We start from the raw sequence: 13,783 nt of genomic DNA, 5'->3' as shown, positions 1-13,783 counted from the left end.
ATGGGGTGTAATTTTAAAATAAACAGTGAATATTTCCTCGGAGCAACTTTTGTCTTTGACACGCTGAGTTGTGTGCTGAGCCAATTCACTGGCACAGCGTGAGTTTGTCATTCATCTTTGTCACAACATAGCCGGAGTGTCAGCATCCATCTCATTCATTGTTTAAGTTTCGGTGAGATAGGAACAAACAAATGATCCTGGCAATTATCGTTTTCTGCCTACTGACAGTAGTTGGCTGGGGGGGGGGCAGCTTGTGTCCCCACCACCGACAACAACAACAACAATAATGCCAAGAAGACAATTCAGACCACTTACTGTGTCCCATTGGAAAACATGCAAGGCACCAAACAGAGGGCTCAATTTCTGGGCCAACGTCAACACATGGATTTGGGGTTTTGTGTGTGTGTGTGTGTGTGTGTGTGTGCAGAAGGGGTTCCCTCAGAGGTCCCATGGCTTTTACAGTGTCTCAATAAACCATCTGCACTTAGAGCCTTAGGAGTGAGGAGCTCTTTGCTGCCTATAAAAGAGAGTCCATGCCATTAAAGCATTGCTGTGCTAAGTAGGCTCAGAGCGCAGGGACTGCTGGGGTGTGTTTTTGGGGGGTGGGTGTAATAGTGTCAGACTGGACCAATCAATGTGTCCTGTGTTCTTACTTCTACTGCCTTTCAGACCTCGGATGTCACAGAGGTGTAGGATGACGGGATGATGATGTGCAGGCACCTCTTTGGTTAAGTTTGCCAGAGCTGCTCAGCTTTACTGGGCTGAAGAGTTATTTCATCCACAAATCACTGAAACTGGGTTATGCTCCACATTCACATATTTGAAACTAGTATATTTATAGTAGATAAAGCATGTAAGGCAAGCTATCCCTTTATTCAGCTCTCAGACTGCAGAAACTTCAAAGTTGACATCTACTGTAAATACATATATCATGTAAGAATCCGTTTTCAGTAGTGATGTATTACACAATGTATTCATAGTGAATTAATCACTTTGAATCTATTCATGGTTGTAAACCAGATTTGTGAGATACAAGTGTAAAAGCTTAAGACGGCCTTTGCTTCAGGGTATAAGAGTATAAATCTGCAGGAAAAAGAGATTTCCCTTTGAAGGATAATGCCAGTGTTTAGCATGTACAGCGCATTCATGTGGAATCACATAACTCATTAAATCAATTATAATCAACTTTCTAGGATGTAAAACCTGTTCAGGACTGTATCTACCACTGAGGACAGTAAGGTCATGTCCTCAGCAAACAGTTAAATAAAAAAAATAATTAATAAGACGTCTTTGGTGGCTAGTCAAAAATGTCTCTGGGTGGGGCTGTGCTGGGGAATTTGGACTCCTGACCTCAGTACTTCTGAAATCCTGGCAGCCCGGCTTGATATTTATCAGAGAGAACATCAGGCCTACTTTTATTTCTGGCAAACTTCCTATTGCATTGGAAGGCAATGTAGTTGTAAATGAACAACAAAGCAATCTGGTTATGAACTGCACTAAAATGAATGGGAACCAATAAAAAAAACAATCGAAACATCTGCAGACTGCTTTGGAAAGTGTTGGAAGAAATATTATGATTTGTGATGAATCGGTTAAAACGTGCAAAACCAATGCTGTGGCCCTTTAATGAGCAATGAATGACCTCTGACATTCATTAGGACTTTAATACAGACTTTAAAATGACTGTGGTTCACTATATTTTGTTTCATACCTGCTCTGGGAAACTTGTTAAAATGCAACTGTATAGCATAGATAGAGTAATGAATGCTCTGTCCCATCAGTTTGTCCCTACAACAAACAGTAAACCCACCAATGAAAGGGCTGCTAGCCCAACAGTGATCACAGTGTGGCGTTTGTGTGCTTTTTGGGTTGATTTCTTTACCTGAATGAGACAGCAAATGCATCCGTAGACGGAGGCTGTCCAGGAAGCTCTTCCCGCACAGCTCACAGCCGTAGGTCTTCATTCCACTGTGCATCTTCCTGTTGACAAAGAGCAAAACAAACATTTCACTGCCTGTCCTCCGTTGAACAATACCGCTCTGACCCAGCTCATTGTGCATGAACCTCACTCTTTTTACAGCAGCAACTGATAACTTTCAGCACAACAAAGATTTGGCCTTTTGCAATTTGAGAGAAAGTGTCACACTCCATCAATCATAACATCAGCGCATAACAATAAGCATCAGGGTAACAAGCCGTCCGACTACTGCACATATTCTTCTGCAGGGAGCACCAGACCATGACTTGTAAATCACAAGGTGCTATTCAAGCAGAGGCATTATCAACTCCCTGCATCTCAAGTGCTGCAGATGGATAAGGAGCTATAAAAGGGAAATAGAATGATTTATTCAGGCAAACACATAAGACAGCTACTTAGTGTTATGAACCATTTATGGGCCACTTTTTGACGACTGCTCTCTAAACTATAAGGTGATGTGTGGCTTGAAGCAAAATCTGATGTGCAATGAATTGTCTTTTCCCAAATAGACAGTCATTAGGCTGTAACATAGTTTAAGTGCACAAGGTCAGACAAGACTAAGGTTCAATATTTGATTATGTGGTAAAGGCCTTGAAGGTTAGGTAACTAAATAACATCTGACAACAGATAGTCTAGCCCCACGTCTCTCTCCGTTACGAAATCCTCAAAGACCCCACGGCTCAGTACAAAGCATATTATTCTTGAGAGATATCTGAAAGTGCTCTAAAGCAATTAAGGTGACACGAATTGCCAAACAACTGCCACAGTGCCTTAAACCTCCCGAGAACTTCAAATACCTCGCCTTGAGTGAGGCACACAAAAGGCACACACACACACACACACACACACACACACACACACACACACACACACACACACACACACACCCACGATTGTAATGATTGTTTGTCAAGTTGGTGCTGTTTCAGATTTGGCACATTTAATCTTCCAAAACTGTTGCTCTGTCACACAGTGAGGCTCCACTAACATCTTTTTGATAATAGTGCTACCATCAGGTTAAATCAAGATGGTGGCATGTGGCGAAAAACACCACTGATAATTCTTTAAGCTAATTATAAGGCTTTGGTCTGATTTGCATGTTTCTACATTTGAATAATGTTGAACACTTTAATGCAAAACTGAAATAAATTTTTGCACAGGACAAGCACGCGATTCTATACCCAGGTGTGTGTATGCTTCTGGCAGACAAAACATTCTTGGGGAAACAATGCCCTTGATAAGAGATCTGCTCAACTTGGACGAGATGACAGCCATCCATCTTAGCGTCTCTCAACAAAGCCGCAGAGGAGGAGGTGGTGCCACTCTCCCAAAACATGACTGATTGATGTCAGATGTCGAATGCAAATTGATTTACAGCTCTCTTTTGTGCCTCGAGAGGGGTAGGAAGAGACAGAGCGGGGATGAGACCGAGACAGACAGAGAGAGATTATAGCGTGTCTTATGGCAAAGGCTGCAGAAATTATTAAGCAACAAAGTCTAGCATAGCTTCAGTGACAATTAATTGCTGCAAAACATCCTTGAAACCCGAAAGGAAGGGCGGCAAAAAACTGAAGTGTTAAATATATATATGCAGGTGGGTTGAAGAAGTCATGACCGTTATAGTGGTTGGAATTTGCGGGGAGACCCATGAAACTAAAGGCAGAATGACAGCCCTTTGGCAAGCACTGAGTAATTAAAAGGCCTTATAAATGCCAAATGCCCCCAAAAGGGAAAGAGGGGCACTTGAGGAGCCAAAAGGGGAGAGAAAGTGACACAGAAGAATGACACAGCTGAGAAAGAAAACAATGCTCTGTTAGACACTGTTAGATATCAATTTGTGATGGTAGGATGGAGAGTTCAGTCCAGCAGTTACATCATAATGTAAGGAACTTTAATGGATTTTCTTCCCAGAATGCCCTTCTATTAACCTGACTGTGTGAGATTCTTTGTTACAGAACCATCTGGCAAGTCATTGTTGGAAACTGTTTGAAAAAGGGCAGGCACTCAAAAAATACCCTGCAGGTGATTGGTTGAACCATCGGTCTATCAGCGGCTATCACGAACCGCATAACGTAGTCAAACTGTTACTGAAGAGCGAAAACATCAGCAGTCAGTGGCGTTCTTTGCTCTCCTTTCAATAAATACTCTCCACTTCTGATACAACTGATGCTAGCAGCATCTACGCTAACCTCTTGAGGAGCTATCATTGTTTTTTAATGAAGGCTGCGTTACACTTCCATAACCAGCAGATAAATCTGATTGGTTGCGTTCAATCAAACACAGGCATACAGGCGTAACAATACAGAATCAAAGTGTGGTGTGGTGTGTGTGGTTATACAAATAGACAAATCAACAGCAATTGCGTTATAACTGCATTGCATTCTGGTCTACTGAGGCAAAGGCTGGTGGACGAACTACCTATTTTGGAATTCTTCCCCCCATGATTGGTGCAAAATAGCAGCACTAGAATAATCGCCTCACATTTTAACTCTGAGGGACCAAAGACTGATGTTTACCCCTGATTGAAGTAATTTAGTCTTTGACGAGTTATCCACATGAATGACATAAATTCACCAACAAACAACAAAATGGACAAAAGAATAGAACAGGGCTTTTTCCTTGCAAGGATCACAGGTGATGTACTCACACACTTTCACTCTGATAAGGGGAAAACACACGCAGGCGGTAAACCTCAACACAACACACAGAGCACAAAGCCTTTCAAAGGCCTTTTGTGTCCCTCCTCAATCTGACCATTGTGCCCCCCAGACAGAGCACTGATAAGGTATGGATGGACTTATTAAGGCCACTAGAAGTGGAAGCAATGCCATGTATTTTCACCGTAAATGTAGTGTTGATGAGCAAAGTGCGGTGTGTATGTCCCTAGCTGAGAGAGTGTTAAATTCAACTGCAATAGCTAGCACTACTCACAGAAACAGCACATTACTTGATGTTCAACAGAACGGTAACAGCACCTGTTCCAGTAATTCAGTCTGTTCAAGGGAAGGTTTAGGACTTTTAGAAGGCTGTCCTACTGCAACGCCAATGACGCCCTTTCTCTCAGCATTTAAACGTTCTACAAGGAGTTTTTAACTGGTTATTAAAATGTCTCAGTTTAATACTTATGCCTTTATATGACCTACATCAACAAACAAACTTGAATTTCCCTCAGGATAAATAAAGTATCTATCTATCTAAACGAGGGAAGATTGGCAAATATGATATGGTTATTTGTAACCCCTGCCACAGTCGGATTCACTTGGATTCCCATGAGTCAGACAAAAGTGGAAACACTACCGCTTTTGTCCACAGGGGCCGTTAAAATCAACAAAAAAGTTGCTTGTCGAGGCTTTAACAACATTCAGACGATATGCAAAATGCAATTTTTATGAAAAGTAATAAAATGAATATATCAGATATGGACACAATGAATGAGAGTATAAGCTACAGTATTGTACAAATTGTATTGCAGTAGGGGAAAAACCCAGGCTCGGCCCAGCACCGGCTCTCATCCGGCATGCTTGGTTTCCAAATTCCTGCCAGACTCGTCATGAATAATGCTACAAAACCAGGCCAAGTGCAATATTCCCATTCCGGCTGGTGACAATGGTGAAAAGCTAGCCTGAGCGCAGCTAACAGAGCTGACTCTGAGCCCAAATCACAGCCAGAAAGACTATCCAAATGTAGCTACGGTATCTGTATGTGTCACATTTGAGCCAGATCACATTTGATCTTCTGGGGCCAGTGTGCTAACTTGACCGGTTTAACTGGCGTTTATTTTGTGCGATCTGAGATGTCGCACATTAGAAATGATTAGGAATGTATTTTTGAAACATGGCGACTACAAGGTATACATAACTAGCAGTGTGGACACACAAGGTACCTTATGGAGACGAGTGTTTCAGAATGTGATTCGAGAGTAAGCAAGCCCCCATTTATGAAATACTGCACACACACGGCTACAAAATCTAATCTTAGCATTAGACTATGTTACTCACTCACATTTCTCTCCCTCTTCTCTTGCTTCTTTTGTAATCAGCTGACTATGGGCGTTACTCTTTCAGTCACATCCAGATCTTCAACCCTTCTCTCCATCCCATCACCACCGCCACCAGTGTCTACACTCAATCAGTACCCCCTTAAAATATGATGCAGACACGATGGGGTCTAATCGCCAAAGACTATTCACGTTTCTCATCTTCATGGTGCACACGTCAATGAAGATTGTTCTCCTGATTGCAGTACAATAATATGCAACATTAGACAACAGTCAGCATCTGAGGTATGTTTTAAACACTTTGTGTGCCTAAGAAGAGCTAATAATACACCGTAATTCAGCTCCAACAATGTTTAATGGTATGTAAAAGGATACTAAAATATTTTATATTTTGTCTCAGCTCAGTGATTTAGCTTGGATAGACCTCTCCACACACACACACACACACACACACACACACACTCTCTCTCAAATCCCATCGTAACTGTCTGCTTTCATGTTGTGCTTCTGAAATAGAGGACAAGCAGTGTGCGAGTGTGTGTGTGTGTGTGTGTGTGTGTGTGTGTGTGTGTGTGTGTGTGTGTGTGTGTGGTGGTGGGGTGGGAGCTCAGGGAGGAGGGGAGGGAGGGAGGGAGGGTGATTTGAAACAGACTGACTGTAGCCATTAAGGAAGTTCACATAAAACTCTCTCAGGCCATTTACTCAGTTAATAATCGACTTTGTCCAACAGTCACTTTTGACAACGGCAATAAATTTTAAATTTATGTCAACAAAACATATGCTGATCACCTCGTGCGGTGTGCTTCCTCGTAAAAACCTGCCCAAGCAAGGGGCTGTCTGAATGCGAGTGTGTGTGTTTGAAATGTGAGCCGATTACAGGCCCGGGTTATTGAGCCGTAACAGCTTGCCTTGTGTAATTCAGAACTTTTTTTTCCCATTTTGCCGCTGGACTCGGTTGGCCATATATCATAACTAGCGCTGCATTTGGTGAAATAAAGACCCCAGCTTCCCACCTGCCCCTCAGCTTGTAACGTGAAACTGTTAAAAAAAGTCAAAATAAGGTGATCAACTGGTACTACACGCTGCAACAAATACAATAAGTCAGACCTCTGTGGTCCTTTGACGGCTTTGAGACATCCAGATTTCATATGATTGGGCTTTGACAGCGGCAGTGGAACTACTGCCAAACCTCATTAAATCAAATGACTCGGCTTGAAAACTCACGCTGATACTCAGCTCACATCACCGCTTTGTGTCACCAAACTATTTGACAAAAATAAAATAAAAACAAAAAAAAGCCAAGCAGAGCCAGGCTTGATGACTGGCACTTATTCCTCATTGCTTGCCTTAAATCTATTTCTCCTTTAGCAGCCTTGAGCGTTGTTCTCCATCCTCATCTATCCTTTCATCTTTTATTTTTCCATTTTTTTCCCCCCACCATCCTCCATTGGTGAAGGGAGCTATAAAACAACCTGAGATGATGTTCGTAAATAAAAGCTTTGGAGAGAGAAGAATGGGGGGGTTAGGATGGAGAGAAGAAAACACTGGAAGATAAAGGGAGGCAATTGATAAGAGGTGGTAAATTGAAGAAAGGCTGTGTGGTGTGTGTGACTGTTTGTTGATTAGTTCTGTTGGTCAGAAGAAAAAGAACTGATAATTGGGGAAAGGGAGTGAAAAGAGCTAGAGGGATGGGGAGCGTCTCATGCTGTCAATGAAATTTACTTGCAACCTTGTTTATATTGCATGTTAGCTATTAGCTTAGTATAAAAGGAAAATTAGTTCTGACCGATTATTTGTATTTCTTTGTATCCTTAAAGCTGCACTAATAAATTATTTCATATTAACAATATATCAAATGCTTATGTGTAATGGGATTACATAATTACATAATCGGACACATCATAATGGGACCCTGCAGTTGTGTTCGTGAAAATGCTTCAATACGCCCATAACGCACCAAACGGCAGATATATATATATAAATATATATAACTATTTTGATAATCAATTCATCGTTATTAATGATGCAACAATGGCAGAAAATGCAGAGATTTCCTGTTTTTCTCTGTCTGACATTACGTTAAACTGAATACCTTCAGGTTTTTTCTGACAAAACAAGACATTTAAAGACTCCAACTGAGATGGACTTTTTTCACTATTTTATGGTATTTTATAGACCAAACGAGTCATAGATCAATCTAGAAAATAATCACCCTATCAATCAAAAACTGCTGATCATCTATCAGGCAAGAACCAGATATTTCCAGGTGTTGGAGGAGACAATATGTAGCTAAAAGGAGAGCGAATATTGGGTTTACATTCATCCAATGGCCAGAGACACAACTCCAAATGAATGCTAACGTTATTCTGTGTCTGCTGGATGTGTAAATAAGGAACTTTGTGCTAACTTGTTTGCAGTAGCAACTTTATAAAGGTGAGAATATTTACAGCTTAATCTTTTAACTTTTAACTTTTACCAGACATGATGAATGCATATCCACTAATGCTCAAAATTACACAAGGTACCTTCAACTCTATGTGCTGATGGAACGATTTCATAGAGGCCAGTGAACTAATTATTTTTAAATGCCATACCCTGTCATTGCCACTATTTGATGTGTCTTCGAAAATCACCGTAGGAAGTTTTAAAGGGCTAACCCTCACACCGAAACATGGGTGTGCTGAAGGAACACTCGTAAGATTCCTGCTATTATTTCTTCAAAAGGATAAAATCCTACTTGATCTTATTACATGAATACTTTAATGTATAACTAATGCAAAAATGAAAAATGAGGAAACTAACCACATAGCTAACACAGACATATGGGTCAGATATGACTTCCTTTAGGGCTGCAGCTAACGATTATTTTCATTATTGCTTAATCTTTCGCTCATTTTATCAATTAATCAAGGGAAGTTTTGTCCACAACAGAAATATATTCAGTTAACTGTCATAGAAGACTAAAGAAACTGGAAAATATCCACATTTAAGAGGCTGTAATCAAAGAATTTGGAATTTTTTTCTTTAAAAAAATGACTCAAAATAAATAATTAATTACCAACTAATCAAATAATTGACGAAATGCTACAGAGCTTACATCCTTTACTATTTTGTCTGATCTTGTATTTTAAAATTCAAATATCACCTGGCATTTCTCGTAATAAGTTGGCAGTGAGCCTGTTGGCACAGAATTTTGAGATTTTCAAGCACGCACCAACGTTCAGAAACGCTATGTTAAATCTGCAAAATCCCCTCTTTGTCTGTGTTTGGTCATCTTTAAAGTACGTCCTCAGTGGCTGTGGCTGTTAATATAAAATATTCAAGATACAGATGGAACTACAAGGTAAAGCTAGCATGAGAACAAGAGTTTAGTTGCGAGACAGTAACGGAGCACAGAACGTGACGTTAATGGCAAACACAGGTCAATAAGCATGCCACTATAAACACAGGTCAATAAAAAGACTTGCATTTTAAAAATGATCCATGGTATAAGTGGGATAATGCACTCTGGAAGTAAGAGCCCAACCAGTGCTACATCCATTTGGGGATAAAAGCACAGGGCGGAAAAGGACCATTGCCGCACACACAACTCCCTGTCATGGCGAACAAAGGCAAAATGATGCACGAGGCGATTCAGTGACACTTTGGTGGCTGATCCTAATGTGGCCATAAGTGGCGCAGTGTGCCGCCGCCACCTCTTATTTTGGTTTTCTGACAGAGAGGGACGGAGAGGAGGAATGAGGGACTTTTTTCAACGTGAATTTCCAGTCCATTAGAGGGCTGACCATGTCACGCAGACAGACATGGTGGGAGAAGTAAGGGGGTGAGATGGGAATAGTGGGGTTCAATAAAACAAAAGGATCATCAGGAAGAATACACAATATCCCGATGTAACTAAATAAAAGCCCTCATGTTTAGAGGTAAAAAAAAAATACACTGATGGCACCTCATCTATTTGTTGAAGCCCTTCAAAGCCCAGCGACACACACACACACACACACACACACACACACACACACACACACACACACACATCTCGTCTAGGCACTGTGTGTGGTTCTTAACATTTACATGGGTCCATTTTGTGGCAGTGTGGAGAAGCAGGTGAAAAAAAGCTCCCTTTCTGTCATTTTATCCCTGCTTTTAAGCCTCCCCAATTCCATTGCCCTCCCACCCGCACCCCACCCCTCTGTCTTTGCTCAATCAAAATGTATCAGGCAGGCTGGCGTAACACCGGTCGGCGTGGGCTGTTTATCCTGAGTCCTCCTGCACATATCAATGACTTGGCCCCCGTTGTCCCCCGCCGGGGAGACGTTCATATAAATTCAAGCCACACACGCAAACGCCGAGGCACTCGTGTTGAGCATAGATGAGTAGCAGGGCAGGAGGAAAAGAGGAGAGACAGGAGGATGGGGAGGGGGAGTGCCACTGCCTTTCATCCTCACTGTGTTATTTATAATATCACACACACTACCACCCCCAAATCTGCCCTCAAGGTGTCTCAAGAGAGAGAGAGAGAGAGAGAGAGAGAGAGAGAGAGAGAGAGAGAGAGAAAAAAGCTGTATCACTTTGTCAAGTAAAAACAATAAAAAAAATTACCAACAGTGTGCATGTTTCCTCAACCGGTCAGGAATATCACCTGTAATTGCGATGCCAACCTTTGGCAGCAGAGAGATATATCACCTCTCATATCACATCTTTCCTTAAAATCCGATCAGCGCAATTTTGATTATGATTTTGACATCTGGCTGTAAGCATTTAGATTAATGATATCTGCAAGTTTCATTAAAATCCAATCAGTCATGTCTGAGTTGGCCCACAAGAGGTGTCCTAACCTACAGAACTAATTAATGTATTGCACAAACTCCTAATAGCGTTACACGTAGCTTGAAGGTGCTACATGCAGCGTCTCTAAATTTCCAATAAATCCTTTTTGCTTCCAGTCGCCAACGTGTGTCCCTACTCGCTGCTACTTGTCTTAAAGAGGATGAAAGAGGTCTGAGACGGATGAGCTGAGCTAATATGCATTCTGACCCTGAAACAATTCAGTTATAATGTCATATGCTGAGTAAAGTTTTGTATTATTCAATATAACCATGTAGTAATAAGATTCCCTTTAAAACTCCAGAATTGAATTTAAAATGCCAGCATGTCCCTCAAACTCATTTCAGACATAGAAGACACAAGAAATGGCTTCATTTGTCAGTTTTTTGTCATTGAGACACAAGTGTGGGTTACACAAATGTTCATTATGGCTTTATTCAGACATGAGAGAGGGATTTTAAGAACTTATTTTGCTGTTGAAGCCTTAATTAATGACGGTCACGAGTGCCCTCATAAAATTTGTCATCAGTTTCATCATTTATTAAGGCGAGAAAATCTGCGGCCTATTCTATAAAAGCCTGACAAGAGCACAAGAAGAGAATGACAAGACATTTTCATTCATTTCTTACTTGCTTATAATCTGTGTGTCAAGCATTTTACTCATGCAGATTTTCTACCTGCATCATAAGGGGAAAAAAAACAGACAGATCTGAGATGGGAAGAATCTTAACGAATATTTTATCTCTCAGATGTGTCCCTACCATCACGGATGAAGCTCCATGCTCCAAACTACATCGCTGTTTCCTGTGAGATCTGGCTCAAGACTCTGCGTCTCCTCTCAGCTCTGTTTAGAAGTTCACTGAAGTCTTATTATTAATGCAATTATGTGAGAATGAACAGCTTTTGTGTAACAGCTATGTTGGCACACAGTCACAAACAAAAAAAGTATCAATTTCCATTTGCACTAATTATCACCACCCAAGCATGATTGCTACCTAAGCGCATACGGTTAGAAGAGCCAGGGTTCTCAGGTAATAGGAGGGGGAATAATCCAAGGAACTTTTAATTGTGCTTCCTGGGCAGTAAGACACTATTTCAAGCTAATCCCAGTTAGATACCCGGATTCCCCCAAAGCTTAGAAGGTAGGATTCACTCTCTAATACCCTCAGTGTTACTCAGGAAGCCATTTCAACCTCTTTCCTACAGTTCCACTCAGTGTGAAGTGCTTCCCCCGTTTGACAAAGTCCTTTTTATTCAATAAAAAGGTGACAATGAAGAGAGAATATGACCCAGAGGTTGCAGGAGCAAAATTTTACTGCAAAAAAAATATCAAAGAGCCCCTTGGCGATACACAGACACCCCAAATTCTAAGGGTGTTGTGTTTGAACTTCTCGGCAGCGTACTTAAGAAGAAATCATTCAAAGAGAGAGTGGCTGTGGCTGAGGGAACTGAGCTGATCGGGCAAACTGGAAAAAGAACACTAAGGCGGTTTACAACAGTTCGGTGCTGCTGGAAGAACCTGAATGTAAGAGTTAGTTTTCAGACGCCTAACTCGTAAAACAGGTTGGATAAAAGAAAATAAAGCTAAATTTGTTCCCTTCTAGAGAAACGAGAGGCTTGGTAGTTCAGATCTGCTCCATCACTGTGTGGTGTTACAGGGCATCACACAGGTGTGAGCGTGTATATGCGCAGCTCCCTGCAGTTTCTCCCCCGGGTCATTACTATAAATGACAGTGTGCTCTTAGTCAACCAGCCTGGTTAAATAAGGATTAGAGGGATAAGGAGAAAATAACTCTACACTTTTGAGGGCAGCAAATGGTGTTTGCAAAGTCTGCAATCAAAAGTAGAAGCTCGGCTTTGCCTGCAAATAATTTGACATCCCCGGTTCCCCCCCTTGTGTGATGACTCTTTTTTTTCTCATTTTAACTAGACCTAAAGACACTTCTACTGAAGTGCTGGAACGCTGGGAACAAAGAGGAGGGAGAGCGTGTAAGATCACACATATAAAGTATTTCTGTTAAAGCCCATCTCTGAGACAAACACCAGCCCCGCTGCTCCCTCTTCCCCCTGCCTCTCTTTTGGTTGGCGCATCAAAAGACCCTGCCATCTGAAAATAGCACGTCAACATTTCTGTTTTGTCTTGTTGTTTCTTTCTTTTTTTTATTCCGACAATGTTGCCAGTTTGCTAGATTCCTGTTTTTCCTCTGCTCCTGCTTTCTTGATCTGTGAGAGGTTACATCTCATAGAGTGAGACGGTTTGGCTCTTGTGTGTGTGTGCCTCTGTATGTGTGTATGCAGCAGCAGCAGAGCTTTGGTGGTCTATAAAAAGCAGCCAGACGAAGTCTTCCCTCTCTCCTCATGCATTATGCATTGGCATCACCTTCCATCAAGTGACAGAAAAACCTCAAAGATGTCTAAGTTTAGCTTCCATTCTGAAAGCCAAACAGAGGAGGAGATGTGTTATTTTGACTGCCACAGTCGAGCTAAGCACCTGTTACATCAATAAAAGCTGCATTTCGCAACAAGAGCGACGCCAACAACAACCTGTGTGATGGCGCAGCGCTCACAAAAAAAGCGGTTAAATGCAGATAGTAGCAGGGCGAGTGGGTGGGGCGGGGTGTGTGAGTGGAGGAAGTGTTCAGATTAGATGACACTGGATCAAACTTTGACCTTGGTGAGAAGTTTTGACTCTGCCGTGGTAGCGAAGAGGGAAAAAAAAAAGGAGAATCTGAAAGGTTTAATGTGAGAACAGTTTACTGTGAGGAGAATATCTCCACAGGACAGGCAGAGTGGGACTGAATTATAAAATTTGTTTTATTGATTGATTTTAGAAACGCTGTCGTTAAGTATTCTCTTTAATCTGTAAATATTAAATGAAGGTAAACAAGAGCTTATTGCAGTTTACGGACACAAAACAAGAAAGTGATTATTGAATCTAAACATTCCCTTGTGTTGTTCAGTGCTTCATGTAGGTCAGTTTGACT

The 13,783-nt window shown here is 41.4% G+C and overlaps 1 protein-coding gene across 3 annotated transcripts in view; it reads right to left on the bottom strand.

The window, feature by feature from the left end:
* zbtb16a (zinc finger and BTB domain containing 16a) overlaps positions 1–13,783 on the bottom strand; it is a 154,557-nt gene that overhangs the window by 94,506 nt on the left and 46,268 nt on the right. For all 3 annotated transcript variants that reach the window (XM_051402027.1, XM_051402028.1, XM_051402029.1), the window contains exon 3: positions 1,883–1,980. In XM_051402027.1, coding sequence (XP_051257987.1) covers positions 1,883–1,980 — 98 coding nt within the window. The remainder of the gene's footprint in view (positions 1–1,882; positions 1,981–13,783) is intronic.

This window comes from Dicentrarchus labrax, unplaced genomic scaffold, assembly GCF_905237075.1.
Source record: "Dicentrarchus labrax unplaced genomic scaffold, dlabrax2021, whole genome shotgun sequence".
Lineage (NCBI taxonomy): Eukaryota > Metazoa > Chordata > Actinopteri > Moronidae > Dicentrarchus > Dicentrarchus labrax.
This window is presented reverse-complemented; position numbering and strand designations above follow the sequence as displayed.